This window comes from Solea solea, chromosome 5, assembly GCF_958295425.1.
Source record: "Solea solea chromosome 5, fSolSol10.1, whole genome shotgun sequence".
In the NCBI taxonomy this organism is placed as follows: Eukaryota; Metazoa; Chordata; class Actinopteri; order Pleuronectiformes; family Soleidae; genus Solea; species Solea solea.
In genome coordinates, this window is record NC_081138.1 from 16,383,409 (window position 1) to 16,406,653 (window position 23,245).

General features: G+C 35.7%; 2 protein-coding genes across 2 annotated transcripts in view; both read left to right on the forward strand.

Moving 5' to 3' along the window:
* The first annotated feature begins 283 nt into the window (after positions 1 to 283).
* Positions 284 to 3,747, forward strand: LOC131459808 (trans-1,2-dihydrobenzene-1,2-diol dehydrogenase-like). The gene is made up of 7 exons (XM_058629916.1): positions 284 to 483; positions 573 to 684; positions 750 to 913; positions 1,363 to 1,615; positions 2,152 to 2,276; positions 2,498 to 2,648; positions 3,195 to 3,747. The coding sequence occupies exons 1-7, from the start codon at positions 394 to 396 to the stop codon at positions 3,302 to 3,304; spliced, it is 1,005 nt and encodes a 334-aa protein (XP_058485899.1). The 5' UTR covers positions 284 to 393; the 3' UTR covers positions 3,305 to 3,747.
* Positions 3,748 to 6,488: 2,741 nt separating this feature from the next.
* Positions 6,489 to 23,245, forward strand: part of dhdh.2 (dihydrodiol dehydrogenase, tandem duplicate 2) — a 36,848-nt gene continuing 20,091 nt past the window's right edge. The window contains exon 1 of the mRNA XM_058629352.1: positions 6,489 to 6,652. Coding sequence (XP_058485335.1) covers positions 6,563 to 6,652 — 90 coding nt within the window. The 5' untranslated portion in view covers positions 6,489 to 6,562. The remainder of the gene's footprint in view (positions 6,653 to 23,245) is intronic.

The following is a 23,245-nucleotide window of genomic DNA, read 5'->3' on the forward strand; positions in this document are numbered from 1 at the left end:
GACCAAAACCTGGTGCTAATGAGGCAGAACCTCATTTCTGAGAATTTTTTAGGGCTATGATTTAAATGTGTTTTGGTTAATGGTTAGTTATTAAATGGTTATGGTAAAGGTTAAGGAAAACAGTTTGTTTAGGCTGTCCAAATGAATGCAAGTCAGGGCAGTGTCCTAAGAAGAATAGCTGCACAGACCTGTGTGTGTGCGTTGTACCCTTTACCTCGGGGTGGGAGCAGGAGCAAGGTGACATGTCCTTTGTTCCCAGCATATAAATGCAGGAGCCTTCTCGCTGAAGTGCTGCTGGCTTGCAACCTTACACAAGGTCACAAACCTACAGCAGCTCAGATCTTTTACGAAAGCACCACTTGGCTCATTCGTCGCTTACCATCCAGTTCAAGCATGGCAACCCGATGGGGACTCTGTGGTGCTGGGAAGATCAGCCATGACTTCAGCGTGGCCATGAAGACTCTGCCTCCAGGAGATCACCAGGTGCTGTGTCCATACAAGCTCATCTTTATAGTTGGACAGAGCTGCTGACAGAGCAACAGTGTGGTGATGCTGTCCTCTCTCATGTGCAGATAGCGGTCATTGCATCCAGGAGCTTGGAGAGCGCCAAAGAGTTTGCCAGGAAGCACGGTATTCCTAAGGCTTATGGCAGCTACGAGGAGCTGGCCAAAGACCCAGACATCGGTGAGTGAAGAGCAAAGTATGGCTTGGTCTCACGGGCAGATGTGACGATGGGTTGTTTCTCACAGACGTCGTGTACCTGGGAGTGCTGCACACAGAGCACTGGCGGGTCGGTCTGCTGTTCCTCAACGCTGGAAAGAACGTGTTGTGTGAAAAACCTTTCGCCATGAACTCCAGACAGGTGAAAGAGCTTGTCGCTGCTGCAAAGAAGAACAAGGTCTTCCTGATGGAGGTGAGGTTTAAAAGACGTAGTCTTTTGTTTAACGGCCACTTGCAGGTCAATTGTGTTGTCGTAGGTTCGGTGTTGGCATAAATAAAACAACAGCATGTTTCGACAGCATTATGTGAAAAGGGATTTGACTTTTATTCAAGAATGTGAAGCTGAGAGGCCCACAAGAGCTGACCCATCCTCTATTCACTCACACACAATCATGCTAATCCTTAAAGCAGTGCTTTGACATCTTATAATACACATATCCACTTCAATGCTATAGGAGTTAAATCAAAAATCATAAACCCTGAATCCCCAGGGAGAATTTAAAGCTCAAAAAAAATCTTGTCATGCCATGTTTGACCAGCTCATCGGGCACAGTACTCAATATGACATGAAGAACTGTGCTCATGTGAAACTCCAGTATTAACTGTTTACTTACTTCTACCCACTTTCCCCGTCCCTGCCAGGCCATCTGGTCCCGCTGTTTCCCCGTGCACGCTGAGGTGCGCAGGCTGCTGGGGGAGGAGGCAGTTGGGGAGGTGAAGCTGGTAAAGGCCGACTTTGGCTCCCCTCAGCTCCACATTCCTCGCTCGGTGAAGAAAGAGTTAGGCGGAGGAGCGCTGCTAGATATCGGAGTGTACTGCCTTCAGTTTGTCCTGATGGCGTTCAATGGAGAGAGGCCAGAGTCCATCCAAGCCACAGGAGTGCTGCTTGACTCTGGTATGATTCAGCAACCAGGCCTCACAAATCTGTGATCACAAATGTTTAACTCGCTTGATACAGAACCAGAAGAAAATACTCCCCAGTGTGACAAATGGAACAATTAGACAAAGAAATTGCATCTTTTAATGAACTGTTCAAAACACAAACACCTCAGAGAAGAATTCTTCACACAGAAAATCCCTTTTTTTATCTCCAAAAATCTAAATTCTCCCTGGAGAATACTGTAGTAAACGTGACATTGGGTTATGGAGCTGCATCTACTTCAGAACAAAGTATTCGTCACTGAGAAACAATTACACTTTATTGTCCATATAATTATCATCTCCTTGTCTTGTGCTTACACTCAAACCGTCGTGACGTGTGGAAGTGATGCTGAATAGAAGTGAATTGACTTTACTTGAGTGTGCTGATTAAAGTCTGCAATGAGTCAAGTGATGTCAAGTGGACTGAGCTGAATGAAACGTGAATTTTGACGACAATATCAGCAGCAGTTACTTAGAAATGATACATTCATATTCATGTTTGTGTTTCAGGAGTGGATGAATCAATAGTGGTGGTGATGACCTTCTCCAGGAACAGGATCGCCTTCTGTTCCTTTTCAATCGCCGCTCGACTTCCAAATGATGCTGTCATCAGTGGCACTGAGGGCTTGATTAAAGTATGCCTATATGCCTGTGCTTGTTAAATACAGAAACATTTTACTTGATCAACAAACAACTGATGTGGAAATGCTGGAGAGGTGAAAAGACTAAGATGGCCCTATAATTACCTTTACATTCGATTAAAGCATTTCAGACAAAGGTCCTCACCCAATTCATGTCATGGTTTGCAGTATCTGCAGTGTTAAGTAACATAAAAATGCATTTTTTTCCCCACCAGGTTCTTGGCCCCATGCACTGTCCGACCACACTGGTTGTGAAAGACGTAGAAACCGAGTATCCTCTGCCTGAACCATGCCTGCCTCTGAATTTTACCAACAGCACTGGGCTTCGCTATGAAGCAGAGGAAGTGAGGCAGTGTCTGCTTCAGGGTAGGTCTTCACAAAAGGAAAACCTTCCAAAGTTTAAGGTCCAGCGTGTAAGAATTAGTGACAATAATAAATGGTGAGACTTCAGACTGTAACAAACAAAGGTCTCCTCCACTCACCCTTCCCCTTCTCCATTAGGGAACCACAGTGACCAAAAAAAATTGACTTTCTTTTAAACCTGATTGTGTGCCTATTGGCTTCTCTTTTGTGTGTTTTTTTCTTATGCAGAGTATTTGTTTGTTTGTCTATATGTGATTGACCCTGAAGTTGAAGGAGGTGGATTTGTAGATATTTATTTTATGTAAGATTTATGTTTATTTTTCTTTTTAAATGGGGTTGAGCCCGTTTATCTAACTGTTTAGTCCTGTATGTACTCATCAGACTCATTCACCATCAAGTGTTAGCCTCTTATTCAGTATCACACTCCTGGTTTTGCTTTCTATCTTCATTTACATAATCTTTACCTCCTGTCGTTGAAATGATGTATGCTTCCATTGTAAGCCTGTGCATAATTACACTGTGGCTGATTAAACTCCCCTATTTTCTCAGGACTTAAGGAGAGCCCACGGATGCCTCTGGGTGAATCTGTCCTACTGACGGAGATCATGGATGAAATCCGGAAACAGGTGGGAGTTGTCTTCTGCCAAGACAGCCAATGAAATCAATCTAAAGCCAAGCTGTTTCACCTGACCTCGACCTACTCTGGTGGAGGAGGGGAAGCTGCTTGAGGCAGTGTTTGTGTGTTTGGTACAAGCAGATCACTCAGGGCACTGAGCTGACACATATGTCATGAAGTGTTTTATTTTTTTGTAACTCCTGAGATAAATATAAAACCAACAAATTATTGAAACATCGTGATTATGATTATGTACCCTGTACATGGACAAAAAAAACAGTCATTCTAGAAGGTAAAAACCCTGATGATTTTAAAAACACATAATATGCCAAACATTTTTCTTCTCTTAAAAATCCAATAGAAATCCAAGAAAACCACAGTGTAAACAGGCAACCATGTTGTGCGTCAACATCCTGTAATCAATGCCTATAGGCTCTTTAAAGACAAACCCAGCTGTCACTCTGAGGCGTGTGATTGATGAATGCAATAAAGGACTGATTGTGAAAGCTGTGTTTCATTTCAAGTATCATCCGCTGCAGAGGAGAGGAAGAGACTTGAAGAGGCACGTTTGAATCAAAGTGTTGTCATGTCATGTCTGACCCTCGCAGCCGTGGACAAATAGATTCATGTTCACTGGAAAAAAAGTAGGTTATTTTGTCTGCTTTTCAAGGTTGGAACAGAAAAAAAAGGCCTGTATGAGTCAGCAAAGAGCACAGCTCATTTAATACTTGCGCTCAACCTTTTGGGCTCACTGGATTCCTTAATAACCAGAGGACGTCTCATTGATACGCCACACAGCCACGAATTAGACTTTTTCAGAGAAGAAACATTCATTTGTGAGGAAGTTTGCATACTTTTACATACATATTTTTAAAAAAAGGTCACACATATTTTTCTGTCACAACACAAATATAGTCAAAGTTAAAAAAAAAGGAAGACCCAGATCCAAGTAATGATAAATATACCTGAAGAAAAAGATCATGTTCTTACCAGCTCCAAAAAGGCTTCATTGTGGACGACCCTGTGACCTTGAACAACTATTTTACGTGTACACACAGTCTGCTTTCCCTGTGTTCAGAGGACATTACATTGATTTCGATTAATTTCCTGGAGACCTCTGACCTTTACTACTGGCCTAACCCTAATCCTAACCTTTTCCTAACTATATGTTACGTTATGGGGACTTGCTTTTTGTCCCCATAATGTGACCATAAATAAATAAATAAATACCAGGAAGACACACACACACAAATGTATTCTGAAACAGTTAAATAATATTACCTAATGATGACATGATGAAAATAAAATTAAAATACATGTCATGTTACATTGTTACATTAATGTGACTGTTACATTACATTGACTTACTTTAATTTCCTGGAGACTTACTCTAAGCTTAACTATAATTACTACTGTCCTAATCCTAACCCTGACCCTAACTTTAACCTAACCCTCACCTCAGCCTAACTTTAAAACATGTCTTCGCCTTAAAATGTAGTCATTTATACTATGGGGACTTTGATTTTTGTCCGTTTTTGGACAAAAGAAGACAGGTCCACATAATGTGACACACGTATTCTGAAATAGTTAAATAATATTACCTTATGATGACATGATGAAAATAAAATTAAAATACCCTCACAAGTCAAATATATTATTTAGCAGACAAATGCAAATATGCATGGATGATAGACTGTAGATTAAAACATTAAAGTGTCAATGCAGCATGATAAAAAGCAGGTGAAATAGATTTTTTACTCTTACTCTTACCGGCCCTGCTATGAATTGGATAAGAAATATTTAAATTCAACACACAAATCTGAAGCATCGTGACCCAATTCACGACATAAATCATCACCCAGAGCAAATATGTGCATCATACAGTATATAGCATTCGTGGCAATTTGCACTGTGATTTCTGTGTCACCTAATACTTTGAATAGTCATTTCCAAGAGCTCCAGTGCTTAACACATGCATAAGACCATTATCCACTGTAAGGTTTATGCCACAGCTGCCCTAAATTAACAGCATTGGTAATTATCAAAATCTTTGTTTCTGTTTCTGTAATGGTTAATACACCAGTATGAAAGAGCTCTTTAACCGAAATTATGTTTTTAATGCTGAAATATGGTTATTATTGTTATATATGAATTTTCAAACTGCTGTTTTACAAAAAAGAAAATACTAAAGCACATTATTATTTCTTGATTAAAATGTGAAATTATAGTTATTTACTTGGATTCCTGAACAGACAAATTAGTTTTAGTGGTTTGTTATTAGCCAATAACATTTTTAGTTTTAAGCAAGTTTTTGAAAGATTTCTAAAATAATTTCTAAATAAAAATTTTTTTTCGTTTTTATGACAGGTGGTTTTATAAATTTGTCAAGCACTGTATATGTTTGATTAAATAAATTACAAATTATTTTATGCACAGTGAATGACACACAGATCTTAAGTAAAGAAATAAAGAAATAGATAGATAGATGGCAGATTTTCAATGTCCAGTCCAGTTTCTATAAAATAATAATAAAAAAAACCTGCATAATAATTATAATTTACTGTGCTGTTGTGATGGCTGGTAATCGGGGGGATAATCTGAGCATCGTATTACCTCTGGGCAACGTCTCACATTCAATAGACATACTGTGTCTCCACCTTGTGGCAGAAAGCCGTCAATGCCGTTATAAATCACAAACCATGAGTGTTTATTGATTTTTAATTTTGTTTTGGAAAAGTTCAAAAGAGATATCGGAAATATTACACTCTTGGTCAAAATGGATAAAGGAGCTACAGATAAAATAAAAGTGAATTGTTGACTCATTATCTCCGCACAGTCATTTACTTCAGGTACTGTAACTAGACAAGATTTGGTAAATTAAATGTATGAATTATTGTATAAACTCAATGACTTCCATGTATTAATGACATGTATGTGGACACCAGCTCACAGAGGAATAAGGGGGAATGAAGTAGCAGACAAATTAGCAAAAGAGTCACTTAAACAAGACATTATTAATCCATCAGGAAAAACAAAATCAAAGCAATATTCAGGAGACACATTCTTTAGACACACACACACAAAAGAATGGCAGCGGAAGACACCAATACAGCCGGAAGTGGGGTTACACCGACGTGTCCTAACGGGAAAACGTCGTGTCATCTACTGAGACAGGACCATGGACAGGACAGGACAGGACAGGACGCGTCACGGTGACGCATTTTGACAACTTCCGGACGACGAATCCACTCTTGGGAGGATAACCTGGGTTGTGTCACTTCCTTGTTCCACAGAGTTCAACATGGCCACCAGGTGGGGAATCTGCGGCGCGGGCAAGATCAGTCACGACTTCACTGTGGCTCTGAAAACTCTGTCAACTGAGGAACACCAGGTATTTGCAGGGTCTGAGCGAGGCGTGACGAATGAGTGTCCGTCTGTCCGCTGCTCCCGCTGTTGATATCAGTTTAATATGAAAGTAATATCTGAGTAAATTATGTATTTATACAGATATACAGCACTGTGCAAAAGTTTCAGGCACCAACAGCTCTTTTGTTTTTTTCTGCTGTCAATGAGTTTAACTCATGCAACATGTGTATGTAATGCTCAAGCATGTCTTGAATAAACCTGGCGCAGATATTTATTTGAATGAAAAAGTAGGACAAACACAGGATTTACCAGTAACATTAATAAAGGTTCCACTCCAGTATTAACAGAGCTGTGTTATTGTTCAAGTTTAAAGGGAAGATCACGCTAAATACTTGACACCTGTAGAGGATGTGTTTTTTTTTTTTTTTTTTTGAAAAAACAACAAAAAACTGCATACATATTTTCTGGATGTGTTCCAGTAAAGTGAAATAGAAATAATAATCCTCTATTGTCGTTATAGCATTGCTAAAACAACAAATCAAATGGTGGCCTTAGACTTCTGCACAGTACTGTACATGAAGTCAATGACGTGGGTGAACCTGTTCCTAACCTGAAACAGCAACACGCATATTTAAGAGTCGTTCAGTCCAGTGTCATAATGTCATAGTTTATTGTATGTCTTTCAAAATTTGACTAAAATGACATAGTTTAGTATGTCGTCCAAAATTTGACAAAAATGTCATAGTTTAGAATGTCATCCAAAATCACCCAAAAAAATCATAGTTTAGTATATCGTCCAAAATCAGTCAAAAAAGTCACAGTATAGTATGTTGTCCAAAATCGGTCAAAAATGTCATAGTATAGTATGTCGTCCAAAATCGGTCGAAAAAGTCATAGTATAGTATGTCGTCCAAAATCGGTCAAAAAAGTCATAGTAAAGTATGTTGTCCAAATTCGGTCAAAAATGTCATAGTATAGTATGTCGTTCAAAATTCGTCAAAAATGTCATAGTATAGTATGTCGTCCAAAATCGGTCAAAAATGTCATAGTATAGCATGTCGTCCAAAATCAGTCAAAAATGTCATACTATAGTATGTCGTCCAAAATTGGTCAAAAAAGGCATAGTATAGTATGTCGTCAAAAATCGGTCAAGAAAGTCATAGTATAGTATGTCGTTCAAAATCGGTCAAAAATGTCATAGTATAGTATGTCGTCCAAAATCGGTCAAAAATGTCATAGTATAGTATGTCGTCCAAAATCGGTCAAAAATGTCATAGTATAGTATGTCGTCCAAAATCAGTCAAAAATGTCATGGTATAGTATGTCATCCAATATCGTACAAAAAAGTCATAGTATAGTATGTCGTCCAAAATCAGTTCAAAATGTCATAGTGTAGTATGTCGTCCAAAATAGATCACAAAAGTCATAGTATAGTATGTCGTCCAGAATTGGTCAAAAAAGTCATAGTATAGTATGTCGTCCAAAAAAGTCATAGTATAGTATGTCGTCCAAAATTACACCCCTATGTCTCAGGATTGCAGAGGGAACTTGTTCCAACCAGGGCTTGAACCCCAGACTTCTTTCTCAAAGGCAAGAGCACTAACCACTACACCAACCCTGTTGGTGTTAATGTCATCTAATCATTATGATATAGTATGTTGTCCAAAATCAGTCAAAAATGTCATAGTATAGTATGTCGTCCAAAATCGGGCAAAAATGTCATACTATAGTATGTCATCCAATATCGGTCAAAAAAGTCATAGTATAGTATGTCGTCCAAAATCAGTCAAAAAAGTCATAGTATAGTATGTCGTCCAAAATCGGTCAAAAATGTCATAGTAAAGTATGTGGTCCAAATTCGGTCAAAAATGTCATACTATAGTATGTCGTCCATAATCGGTCAAAAATGTCATAGTATAGTATGTCGTCCAAAATCGGTTCAAAATGTCATAGTATAGTACGTCATCCAAAATCGGTCAAAAAAGTCATAGTATAGTATGTAGTCCAAAATCCGTCAAAAATGTCATAGTATAGTATATCGTCCAAAATCGGTTCAAAATGTCATAGTATAGTATGTCGTCCAATATCGGTCAAAAAAGTCATAGTATAGTATGTCGTCCAAAATTGGTCAAAAAAGTCATAGTATAGTATGTCGTCAAAAATCCGTCAAAAATGTCATAGTATAGTATGTCGTCCAAAATTGGTCAAAAAAGTCATGGTATAGTATGTCGTCAAAAATCGGTCAAGAAAGTCATAGTATAGTATGTCGTTCAAAATCGGTCAAAAATGTCATAGTATAGTATGTCGTCCAAAATCGGTCAAAAATGTCATAGTATAGTATGTCGTCCAAAATCGGTCAAAAATGTCATGGTATAGTATGTCGTCCAAAATCGGTCAAAAATGTCATAGTATAGTATGTCGTCCAAAATCGGTCAAAAATGTCATGGTATAGTATGTCATCCAATATCGGTCAAAAAAGTCATAGTATAGTATGTCGTCCAAAATCAGTTCAAAATGTCATAGTGTAGTATGTCGTCCAAAATAGATCACAAAAGTCATAGTATAGTATGTCGTCCAGAATTGGTCCAAAATGTCATAGTATGTCGTCCAAAATCGGTCCAAAAAAAAAATCCAAAATGTCATAGTATAGTATGTCGTCCAAAATCGGTCCAAAAAGTCATAGTATAGTATGTCGTCCAAAATCGGTCAAAAATGTCATAGTATAGTATGTCGTCCAAAATTGGTCAAAAATGTCATAGTATAGTATGTCGTCCAAAATCAGTCAAAAATGTCATACTATAGTATGTCGTCCAAAATCGGTCAAAAATGTCATACTATACTATGTTGCCAAAAATCAGTCAAAAATGTCATAGTATAGTATGTCATCCAAAATCGGTCAAAAATGTCATAGTATAGTATGTCGTCCAAAATCGGTTCAAAATGTCATAGTATAGTATGACATTTTATGTCATAGTATAGTATGTCGTCCAAAATCGGTCAAAAAAGTCATAGTATAGTATGTCGTCCAAAATTGGTCAAAAAAGTCATAGTATAGTATGTAGTCCATAATCAGTCAAAAAAGTCATAGTATAGTATGTCGCCCAAAATCAGTGGAAAATGTCATAGTATAGTATGTCGTCCAAAATCGGTCAAAAATGTCATGGTATAGTATGTCGTCCAAAATTGGTCAAAAAAGTCATAGTATAGTATGTCGTTCAAAATCCGTCAAAAATGTCATAGTATAGTATGTCGTCCAAAATCGGTCAGAAAAGTCATAGTATAGCATGTCGTACAAAATCGGTCCAAAATGTCATAGTATAGTATGTCGTCCAAAATCGGTCCAAAATGTCATAGTATGTCGTCCAAAATCGGTCCAAAAAAAAAATCCAAAATGTCATAGTATAGTATGTCGTCCAAAATCGGTCCAAAAAGTCATAGTATAGTATGTCGTCCAAAATCGGTCAAAAATGTCATAGTATAGTATGTCGTCCAAAATTGGTCAAAAATGTCATAGTATAGTATGTCGTCCAAAATCGGTCAAAAAAGTCATAGTATAGTATGTCGTCCAAAATCAGTCAAAAATGTCATACTATAGTATGTCGTCCAAAATCGGTCAAAAATGTCATAGTATAGTATGTCGTCCAAAATCGGTCAAAAAAGTCATAGTATAGTATGTCGTCCAAAATTGGTCAAAAAAGTCATAGTATAGTATGTAGTCCATAATCAGTCAAAAAAGTCATAGTATAGTATGTCGCCAAAAATCAGTCAAAAATGTCATAGTATAGTATGTCGTCCAAAATCGGTCCAAAATGTCATAGTATGTCGTCCAAAATCGGTCCAAAAAAAAAATCCAAAATGTCATAGTATAGTATGTCGTCCAAAATCGGTCCAAAAAGTCATAGTATAGTATGTCGTCCAAAATCGGTCAAAAATGTCATAGTATAGTATGTCGTCCAAAATCGGTCAAAAAAGTCATAGTATAGTATGTCGTCCAAAATCGGTCAAAAAAGTCATAGTACAGTATGTCGTCCAAAATTGGTCAAAAAAGTCATAGTATAGTATGTAGTCCATAATCAGTCAAAAAAGTCATAGTATAGTATGTCGTCCAAAATCAGTCAAAAATGTCATAGTATAGTATGTCGTCCAAAATCAGTCAAAAAAGTCATAGTATAGTATGTCGTCCAAAATCGGTCAAAAATGTCATAGTAAAGTATGTTGTCCAAATTCGGTCAAAAATGTCATACTATAGTATGTCGTCCATAATCGGTCAAAAATGTCAAAGTATAGTATGTCGTCCAAAATCGGTCAAAAATGTCATAGTATAGTATGTCGTCCAAAATCGGTCAGAAAAGTCATAGTATAGCATGTCGTACAAAATCGGTCCAAAATGTCATAGTATAGTATGTCGTCCAAAATCGGTCCAAAATGTCATAGTATGTCGTCCAAAATCGGTCCAAAAAAAAAATCCAAAATGTCATAGTATAGTATGTCGTCCAAAATCGGTCCAAAAAGTCATAGTATAGTTTGTCGTCCAAAATCGGTCAAAAATGTCATAGTATAGTATGTCGTCCAAAATTGGTCAAAAATGTCATAGTATAGTATGTCGTCCAAAATCGGTTCAAAATGTCATAGTATAGTATGACATTTTATGTCATAGTATAGTATGTCGTCCAAAATCGGTCAAAAAAGTCATAGTATAGTATGTCGTCCAAAATTGGTCAAAAAAGTCATAGTATAGTATGTAGTCCATAATCAGTCAAAAAAGTCATAGTATAGTATGTCGCCCAAAATCAGTCAAAAATGTCATAGTATAGTATGTCGTCCAAAATCGGTCAAAAAAGTCATAGTATAGTATGTCGTCCAAAATCGGTCAAAAAAGTCATACTATACTATGTCGTCCAAAATCGCTCAAAAATGTCATAGTATAGTATGTCGGCCAAAATCGGTCACAAAAGTCATAGTATAGTATGTCGTCCAAAATCGGTCAATAAAGTCATAGTACAGTATGTCGTCCAAAATTGGTTCAAAATGACATAGTTTAGTATGTCGTCCAAAATTTGACAAAAATGTCATAGTTTAGAATGTCATCCAAAATCACCCAAAAAAATCATAGTTTAGTATATCGTCCAAAATCAGTCAAAAAAGTCACAGTATAGTATGTTGTCCAAAATCGGTCAAAAATGTCATAGTATAGTATGTCGTCCAAAATCGGTCGAAAAAGTCATAGTATAGTATGTCGTCCAAAATCGGTCAAAAAAGTCATAGTAAAGTATGTTGTCCAAATTCGGTCAAAAATGTCATAGTATAGTATGTCGTTCAAAATTCGTCAAAAATGTCATAGTATAGTATGTCGTCCAAAATCGGTCAAAAATGTCATAGTATAGCATGTCGTCCAAAATCAGTCAAAAATGTCATACTATAGTATGTCGTCCAAAATTGGTCAAAAAAGGCATAGTATAGTATGTCGTCAAAAATCGGTCAAGAAAGTCATAGTATAGTATGTCGTTCAAAATCGGTCAAAAATGTCATAGTATAGTATGTCGTCCAAAATCGGTCAAAAATGTCATAGTATAGTATGTCGTCCAAAATCGGTCAAAAATGTCATAGTATAGTATGTCGTCCAAAATCAGTCAAAAATGTCATGGTATAGTATGTCATCCAATATCGTACAAAAAAGTCATAGTATAGTATGTCGTCCAAAATCAGTTCAAAATGTCATAGTGTAGTATGTCGTCCAAAATAGATCACAAAAGTCATAGTATAGTATGTCGTCCAGAATTGGTCAAAAAAGTCATAGTATAGTATGTCGTCCAAAAAAGTCATAGTATAGTATGTCGTCCAAAATTACACCCCTATGTCTCAGGATTGCAGAGGGAACTTGTTCCAACCAGGGCTTGAACCCCAGACTTCTTTCTCAAAGGCAAGAGCACTAACCACTACACCAACCCTGTTGGTGTTAATGTCATCTAATCATTATGATATAGTATGTTGTCCAAAATCAGTCAAAAATGTCATAGTATAGTATGTCGTCCAAAATCGGGCAAAAATGTCATACTATAGTATGTCATCCAATATCGGTCAAAAAAGTCATAGTATAGTATGTCGTCCAAAATCAGTCAAAAAAGTCATAGTATAGTATGTCGTCCAAAATCGGTCAAAAATGTCATAGTAAAGTATGTGGTCCAAATTCGGTCAAAAATGTCATACTATAGTATGTCGTCCATAATCGGTCAAAAATGTCATAGTATAGTATGTCGTCCAAAATCGGTTCAAAATGTCATAGTATAGTACGTCATCCAAAATCGGTCAAAAAAGTCATAGTATAGTATGTAGTCCAAAATCCGTCAAAAATGTCATAGTATAGTATATCGTCCAAAATCGGTTCAAAATGTCATAGTATAGTATGTCGTCCAATATCGGTCAAAAAAGTCATAGTATAGTATGTCGTCCAAAATTGGTCAAAAAAGTCATAGTATAGTATGTCGTCAAAAATCCGTCAAAAATGTCATAGTATAGTATGTCGTCCAAAATTGGTCAAAAAAGTCATGGTATAGTATGTCGTCAAAAATCGGTCAAGAAAGTCATAGTATAGTATGTCGTTCAAAATCGGTCAAAAATGTCATAGTATAGTATGTCGTCCAAAATCGGTCAAAAATGTCATAGTATAGTATGTCGTCCAAAATCGGTCAAAAATGTCATGGTATAGTATGTCGTCCAAAATCGGTCAAAAATGTCATAGTATAGTATGTCGTCCAAAATCGGTCAAAAATGTCATGGTATAGTATGTCATCCAATATCGGTCAAAAAAGTCATAGTATAGTATGTCGTCCAAAATCAGTTCAAAATGTCATAGTGTAGTATGTCGTCCAAAATAGATCACAAAAGTCATAGTATAGTATGTCGTCCAGAATTGGTCCAAAATGTCATAGTATGTCGTCCAAAATCGGTCCAAAAAAAAAATCCAAAATGTCATAGTATAGTATGTCGTCCAAAATCGGTCCAAAAAGTCATAGTATAGTATGTCGTCCAAAATCGGTCAAAAATGTCATAGTATAGTATGTCGTCCAAAATTGGTCAAAAATGTCATAGTATAGTATGTCGTCCAAAATCAGTCAAAAATGTCATACTATAGTATGTCGTCCAAAATCGGTCAAAAATGTCATACTATACTATGTTGCCAAAAATCAGTCAAAAATGTCATAGTATAGTATGTCATCCAAAATCGGTCAAAAATGTCATAGTATAGTATGTCGTCCAAAATCGGTTCAAAATGTCATAGTATAGTATGACATTTTATGTCATAGTATAGTATGTCGTCCAAAATCGGTCAAAAAAGTCATAGTATAGTATGTCGTCCAAAATTGGTCAAAAAAGTCATAGTATAGTATGTAGTCCATAATCAGTCAAAAAAGTCATAGTATAGTATGTCGCCCAAAATCAGTGGAAAATGTCATAGTATAGTATGTCGTCCAAAATCGGTCAAAAATGTCATGGTATAGTATGTCGTCCAAAATTGGTCAAAAAAGTCATAGTATAGTATGTCGTTCAAAATCCGTCAAAAATGTCATAGTATAGTATGTCGTCCAAAATCGGTCAGAAAAGTCATAGTATAGCATGTCGTACAAAATCGGTCCAAAATGTCATAGTATAGTATGTCGTCCAAAATCGGTCCAAAATGTCATAGTATGTCGTCCAAAATCGGTCCAAAAAAAAAATCCAAAATGTCATAGTATAGTATGTCGTCCAAAATCGGTCCAAAAAGTCATAGTATAGTATGTCGTCCAAAATCGGTCAAAAATGTCATAGTATAGTATGTCGTCCAAAATTGGTCAAAAATGTCATAGTATAGTATGTCGTCCAAAATCGGTCAAAAAAGTCATAGTATAGTATGTCGTCCAAAATCAGTCAAAAATGTCATACTATAGTATGTCGTCCAAAATCGGTCAAAAATGTCATAGTATAGTATGTCGTCCAAAATCGGTCAAAAAAGTCATAGTATAGTATGTCGTCCAAAATTGGTCAAAAAAGTCATAGTATAGTATGTAGTCCATAATCAGTCAAAAAAGTCATAGTATAGTATGTCGCCAAAAATCAGTCAAAAATGTCATAGTATAGTATGTCGTCCAAAATCGGTCCAAAATGTCATAGTATGTCGTCCAAAATCGGTCCAAAAAAAAAATCCAAAATGTCATAGTATAGTATGTCGTCCAAAATCGGTCCAAAAAGTCATAGTATAGTATGTCGTCCAAAATCGGTCAAAAATGTCATAGTATAGTATGTCGTCCAAAATCGGTCAAAAAAGTCATAGTATAGTATGTCGTCCAAAATCGGTCAAAAAAGTCATAGTACAGTATGTCGTCCAAAATTGGTCAAAAAAGTCATAGTATAGTATGTAGTCCATAATCAGTCAAAAAAGTCATAGTATAGTATGTCGTCCAAAATCAGTCAAAAATGTCATAGTATAGTATGTCGTCCAAAATCAGTCAAAAAAGTCATAGTATAGTATGTCGTCCAAAATCGGTCAAAAATGTCATAGTAAAGTATGTTGTCCAAATTCGGTCAAAAATGTCATACTATAGTATGTCGTCCATAATCGGTCAAAAATGTCATAGTATAGTATGTCGTCCAAAATCGGTCAAAAATGTCATAGTATAGTATGTCGTCCAAAATCGGTCAGAAAAGTCATAGTATAGCATGTCGTACAAAATCGGTCCAAAATGTCATAGTATAGTATGTCGTCCAAAATCGGTCCAAAATGTCATAGTATGTCGTCCAAAATCGGTCCAAAAAAAAAATCCAAAATGTCATAGTATAGTATGTCGTCCAAAATCGGTCCAAAAAGTCATAGTATAGTTTGTCGTCCAAAATCGGTCAAAAATGTCATAGTATAGTATGTCGTCCAAAATTGGTCAAAAATGTCATAGTATAGTATGTCGTCCAAAATCGGTTCAAAATGTCATAGTATAGTATGACATTTTATGTCATAGTATAGTATGTCGTCCAAAATCGGTCAAAAAAGTCATAGTATAGTATGTCGTCCAAAATTGGTCAAAAAAGTCATAGTATAGTATGTAGTCCATAATCAGTCAAAAAAGTCATAGTATAGTATGTCGCCCAAAATCAGTCAAAAATGTCATAGTATAGTATGTCGTCCAAAATCGGTCAAAAAAGTCATAGTATAGTATGTCGTCCAAAATCGGTCAAAAAAGTCATACTATACTATGTCGTCCAAAATCGCTCAAAAATGTCATAGTATAGTATGTCGGCCAAAATCGGTCACAAAAGTCATAGTATAGTATGTCGTCCAAAATCGGTCAATAAAGTCATAGTACAGTATGTCGTCCAAAATTGGTTCAAAATGTCATAGTGTAGTATGTCGTCCAAAATCGATCACAAAAGTCATAGTATAGTATGTCGTCCAGAATTGGTCAAAAAAGTCATAGTATAGTATGTCGTCCAAAATCGGTAAAAAAAGTCATAGTATAGTATGTCGTCCAAAATTACACCCCTATGTCTCAGGATTGCAGAGGGAACTTGTTCCAACCAGGGCTTGAACCCCAGACTTCTTTGTCAAAGGCAAGAGCACTTACCACTACACCAACCTTGTTGGCGTTAACGTCATCTAATCATTATCATATAGTATGTTGTCCAAAATCAGTCAAAAATGTCATAGTATAGTATGTCGTCCAAAATTGGTCAAAAAAGTCATAGTATAGTATGTCGCCCAAAATCAGTGGAAAATGTCATAGTATAGTATGTCGTCCAAAATCGGTCAAAAAAGTCATAGTATAGTATGTCGTCCAAAATCGGTCAAAAATGTCATAGTATAGTATGTCGTCCAAAATCGGTCAAAAATGTCATGGTATAGTATGTCGTCCAAAATTGGTCAAAAAAGTCATAGTATATTATGTCGTTCAAAATCCGTCAAAAATGTCATAGTATAGTATGTCGTCCAAAATCGGTCAGAAAAGTCATAGTATAGCATGTCGTACAAAATCGGTCCAAAATGTCATAGTATAGTATGTCGTCCAAAATCGGTCCAAAATGTCATAGTATGTCGTCCAAAATCGGTCCAAAAAAAAAATCCAAAATGTCATAGTATAGTATGTCGTCCAAAATCGGTCCAAAAAGTCATAGTATAGTATGTCGTCCAAAATCGGTCAAAAATGTCATAGTATAGTATGTCGTCCAAAATTGGTCAAAAATGTCATAGTATAGTATGTCGTCCAAAATCGGTCAAAAAAGTCATAGTATAGTATGTCGTCCAAAATCAGTCAAAAATGTCATACTATAGTATGTCGTCCAAAATCGGTCAAAAATGTCATAGTATAGTATGTCGTCCAAAATCGGTCAAAAAAGTCATAGTATAGTATGTCGTCCAAAATCGGTCCAAAAAGTCATAGTATAGTATGTCGTCCAAAATCGGTCAAAAATGTCATAGTATAGTATGTCGTCCAAAATTGGTCAAAAATGTCATAGTATAGTATGTCGTCCAAAATCGGTCAAAAAAGTCATAGTATAGTATGTCGTCCAAAATCAGTCAAAAATGTCATACTATAGTATGTCGTCCAAAATCGGTCAAAAATGTCATAGTATAGTATGTCGTCCAAAATCGGTCAAAAAAGTCATAGTATAGTATGTCGTCCAAAATCGGTCAAAAAAGTCATAGTATAGTATGTCGTCCAAAATTGGTCAAAAAAGTCATAGTATAGTATGTAGTCCATAATCAGTCAAAAAAGTCATAGTATAGTATGTCGTCCAAAATCAGTCAAAAATGTCATAGTATAGTATGTCGTCCAAAATCAGTCAAAAAAGTCATAGTATAGTATGTCGTCCAAAATCGGTCAAAAATGTCATAGTAAAGTATGTGGTCCAAATTCGGTCAAAAATGTCATACTATAGTATGTCGTCCATAATCGGTCAAAAATGTCATAGTATAGTATGTCGTCCAAAATCGGTCAAAAATGTCATAGTATAGTATGTCGTCCAAAATCGGTCAGAAAAGTCATAGTATAGCATGTCGTACAAAATCGGTCCAAAATGTCATAGTATAGTATGTCGTCCAAAATCGGTCCAAAATGTCATAGTATGTCGTCCAAAATCGGTCCAAAAAAAAAATCCAAAATGTCATAGTATAGTATGTCGTCCAAAATCGGTCCAAAAAGTCATAGTATAGTATGTCGTCCAAAATCGGTCAAAAATGTCATAGTATAGTATGTCGTCCAAAATTGGTCAAAAATGTCATAGTATAGTATGTCGTCCAAAATCGGTTCAAAATGTCATAGTATAGTATGACATTTTATGTCATAGTATAGTATGTCGTCCAAAATCGGTCAAAAAAGTCATAGTATAGTATGTCGTCCAAAATTGGTCAAAAAAGTCATAGTATAGTATGTAGTCCATAATCAGTCAAAAAAGTCATAGTATAGTATGTCGCCCAAAATCAGTCAAAAATGTCATAGTATAGTATGTCGTCCAAAATCGGTCAAAAAAGTCATAGTATAGTATGTCGTCCAAAATCGGTCAAAAAAGTCATACTATACTATGTCGTCCAAAATCGCTCAAAAATGTCATAGTATAGTATGTCGGCCAAAATCGGTCACAAAAGTCATAGTATAGTATGTCGTCCAAAATCGGTCAATAAAGTCATAGTACAGTATGTCGTCCAAAATCGGTTCAAAATGTCATAGTGTAGTATGTCGTCCAAAATCGATCACAAAAGTCATAGTATAGTATGTCGTCCAGAATTGGTCAAAAAAGTCATAGTATAGTATGTCGTCCAAAATCGGTAAAAAAAGTCATAGTATAGTATGTCGTCCAAAATTACACCCCTATGTCTCAGGATTGCAGAGGGAACTTGTTCCAACCAGGGCTTGAACCCCAGACTTCTTTGTCAAAGGCAAGAGCACTTACCACTACACCAACCTTGTTGGCGTTAACGTCATCTAATCATTATGATATAGTATGTTGTCCAAAATCAGTCAAAAATGTCATAGTATAGTATGTCGTCCAAAATCGGTCAAAAAAGTCATAGTATAGTATGTCGTCCAAAATTGGTCAAAAATGTCATAGTATAGTATGTCGTCCAAAATTGGTCAAAAATGTCATAGTATAGTATGTCGTCCAAAATCGGTCAAAAATGTCATAGTATAGTATGTCGTCCAAAATCTGTCAAAAATGTCATGGTATAGTATGTCGTCCAAAATCGGTCAAAAAAGTCATAGTATAGTATGTCGTCAAAAATCGGTCAAGAAAGTCATAGTATTGTATATCATTCAAAATCGGTCAAAAATGTCATAGTATAGTATGTCGTCCTAAATCGGTCAGAAAAGTCATAGTTTAGCATGTCGTACAAAATCGGTCCAAAATGTCATAGTATAGTATGGCATCCAAAATCGGTCAAAAAAGTCATACTATACTATGTCGTCCAAAATCGGTCAAAAATGTCATAGTATAGTATGTCGTCCATAATCAGTCAAAAAGTCATAGTATAGTTTGTCGTCCAAAATCGGTCAAAAAAGTCATAGTATAGTATGTCGTCCAAAATTGGTCAAAAAAGTCATAGTATAGTATGTAGTCCAAAATCCGTCAAAAATGTCATAGTATAGTATGTCGTCCAAAATTGGTCAAAAAAGTCATAGTATAGTATGTAGTCCAAAATCCGTCAAAAATGTCATAGTATAGTATGTCGTCCAAAATCGGTTCAAAATGTCATAGTATAGTATGTCGTCCAAAATCAGTCAAAAAAGTCATAGTATAGTATGTCGTCCAAAATCGGTCAAAAATGTCATAGTATAGTATGTCGTCCAAAATTGGTCAAAAAAGTCATAGTATAGTATGTAGTCCATAATCAGTCAAAAAAGTCATAGTATAGTATGTCGTCCAAAATTGGTCAAAAAAGTCATAGTATAGTATGTAGTCCAAAATCCGTCAAAAATGTCATAGTATAGTATGTCGTCCAAAATCAGTCAAAAAAGTCATAGTATAGTATGTCGTCCAAAATCGGTCAAAAATGTCATAGTATAGTATGTCGTCCAAAATTGGTCAAAAAAGTCATAGTATAGTATGTAGTCCATAATCAGTCAAAAAAGTCATAGTATAGTATGTCGCCCAAAATCAGTGGAAAATGTCATAGTATAGTATGTCGTCCAAAATCGGTCAAAAAAGTCATAGTATAGTATGTCGTCCAAAATCGGTCAAAAATGTCATAGTATAGTATGTCGTCCAAAATCGGTCAAAAATGTCATGGTATAGTATGTCGTCCAAAATTGGTCAAAAAAGTCATAGTATAGTATGTCGTTCAAAATCCGTCAAAAATGTCATAGTATAGTATGTCGTCCAAAATCGGTCAGAAAAGTCATAGTATAGCATGTCGTACAAAATCGGTCCAAAATGTCATAGTATAGTATGTCGTCCAAAATCGGTCCAAAATGTCATAGTATGTCGTCCAAAATCGGTCCAAAAAAAAAATCCAAAATGTCATAGTATAGTATGTCGTCCAAAATCGGTCCAAAAAGTCATAGTATAGTATGTCGTCCAAAATCGGTCAAAAATGTCATAGTATAGTATGTCGTCCAAAATTGGTCAAAAATGTCATAGTATAGTATGTCGTCCAAAATCGGTCAAAAAAGTCATAGTATAGTATGTCGTCCAAAATCAGTCAAAAATGTCTTACTATAGTATGTCGTCCAAAATCGGTCAAAAATGTCATAGTATAGTATGTCGTCCAAAATCGGTCAAAAAAGTCATAGTATAGTATGTCGTCCAAAATTGGTCAAAAAAGTCATAGTATAGTATGTAGTCCATAATCAGTCAAAAAAGTCATAGTATAGTATGTCGTCCAAAATCAGTCAAAAATGTCATAGTATAGTATGTCGTCCAAAATCAGTCAAAAAAGTCATAGTATAGTATGTCGTCCAAAATCGGTCAAAAATGTCATAGTAAAGTATGTGGTCCAAATTCGGTCAAAAATGTCATACTATAGTATGTCGTCCATAATCGGTCAAAAATGTCATAGTATAGTATGTCGTCCAAAATCGGTCAAAAATGTCATAGTATAGTATGTCGTCCAAAATCGGTCAGAAAAGTCATAGTATAGCATGTCGTACAAAATCGGTCCAAAATGTCATAGTATAGTATGTCGTCCAAAATCGGTCCAAAATGTCATAGTATGTCGTCCAAAATCGGTCCAAAAAAAAAATCCAAAATGTCATAGTATAGTATGTCGTCCAAAATCGGTCCAAAAAGTCATAGTATAGTATGTCGTCCAAAATCGGTCAAAAATGTCATAGTATAGTATGTCGTCCAAAATTGGTCAAAAATGTCATAGTATAGTATGTCGTCCAAAATCGGTTCAAAATGTCATAGTATAGTATGACATTTTATGTCATAGTATAGTATGTCGTCCAAAATCGGTCAAAAAAGTCATAGTATAGTATGTCGTCCAAAATTGGTCAAAAAAGTCATAGTATAGTATGTAGTCCATAATCAGTCAAAAAAGTCATAGTATAGTATGTCGCCCAAAATCAGTCAAAAATGTCATAGTATAGTTTGTCGTCCAAAATCGGTCAAAAAAGTCATAGTATAGTATGTCGTCCAAAATCGGTCAAAAAAGTCATACTATACTATGTCGTCCAAAATCGCTCAAAAATGTCATAGTATAGTATGTCGGCCAAAATCGGTCACAAAAGTCATAGTATAGTATGTCGTCCAAAATCGGTCAATAAAGTCATAGTACAGTATGTCGTCCAAAATCGGTTCTAAATGTCATAGTGTAGTATGTCGTCCAAAATCGATCACAAAAGTCATAGTATAGTATGTCGTCCAGAATTGGTCAAAAAAGTCATAGTATAGTATGTCGTCCAAAATCGGTAAAAAAAGTCATAGTATAGTATGTCGTCCAAAATTACACCCCTATGTCTCAGGATTGCAGAGGGAACTTGTTCCAACCAGGGCTTGAACCCCAGACTTCTTTGTCAAAGGCAAGAGCACTTACCACTACACCAACCTTGTTGGCGTTAACGTCATCTAATCATTATGATATAGTATGTTGTCCAAAATCAGTCAAAAATGTCATAGTATAGTATGTCGTCCAAAATTGGTCAAAAAAGTCATAGTATAGTATGTAGTCCATAATCAGTCAAAAAAGTCATAGTATAGTATGTCGCCCAAAATCAGTGGAAAATGTCATAGTATAGTATGTCGTCCAAAATCGGTCAAAAAAGTCATAGTATAGTATGTCGTCCAAAATCGGTCAAAAATGTCATAGTATAGTATGTCGTCCAAAATCGGTCAAAAATGTCATGGTATAGTATGTCGTCCAAAATTGGTCAAAAAAGTCATAGTATAGTATGTCGTTCAAAATCCGTCAAAAATGTCATAGTATAGTATGTCGTCCAAAATCGGTCAGAAAAGTCATAGTATAGCATGTCGTACAAAATCGGTCCAAAATCTCATAGTATAGTATGTCGTCCAAAATCGGTCCAAAATGTCATAGTATGTCGTCCAAAATCGGTCCAAAAAAAAAATCCAAAATGTCATAGTATAGTATGTCGTCCAAAATCGGTCCAAAAAGTCATAGTATAGTATGTCGTCCAAAATCGGTCAAAAATGTCATAGTATAGTATGTCGTCCAAAATTGGTCAAAAATGTCATAGTATAGTATGTCGTCCAAAATCGGTCAAAAAAGTCATAGTATAGTATGTCGTCCAAAATCAGTCAAAAATGTCATACTATAGTATGTCGTCCAAAATCGGTCAAAAATGTCATAGTATAGTATGTCGTCCAAAATCGGTCAAAAAAGTCATAGTATAGTATGTCGTCCAAAATTGGTCAAAAAAGTCATAGTATAGTATGTAGTCCATAATCAGTCAAAAAAGTCATAGTATAGTATGTCGCCAAAAATCAGTCAAAAATGTCATAGTATAGTATGTCGTCCAAAATCGGTCCAAAATGTCATAGTATGTCGTCCAAAATCGGTCCAAAAAAAAAATCCAAAATGTCATAGTATAGTATGTCGTCCAAAATCGGTCCAAAAAGTCATAGTATAGTATGTCGTCCAAAATCGGTCAAAAATGTCATAGTATAGTATGTCGTCCAAAATTGGTCAAAAATGTCATAGTATAGTATGTCGTCCAAAATCGGTCAAAAAAGTCATAGTATAGTATGTCGTCCAAAATCAGTCAAAAATGTCATACTATAGTATGTCGTCCAAAATCGGTCAAAAATGTCATAGTATAGTATGTCGTCCAAAATCGGTCAAAAAAGTCATAGTATAGTATGTCGTCCAAAATCGGTCAAAAAAGTCATAGTATAGTATGTCGTCCAAAATTGGTCAAAAAAGTCATAGTATAGTATGTAGTCCATAATCAGTCAAAAAAGTCATAGTATAGTATGTCGTCCAAAATCAGTCAAAAATGTCATAGTATAGTATGTCGTCCAAAATCAGTCAAAAAAGTCATAGTATAGTATGTCGTCCAAAATCGGTCAAAAATGTCATAGTAAAGTATGTGGTCCAAATTCGGTCAAAAATGTCATACTATAGTATGTCGTCCATAATCGGTCAAAAATGTCATAGTATAGTATGTCGTCCAAAATCGGTCAAAAATGTCATAGTATA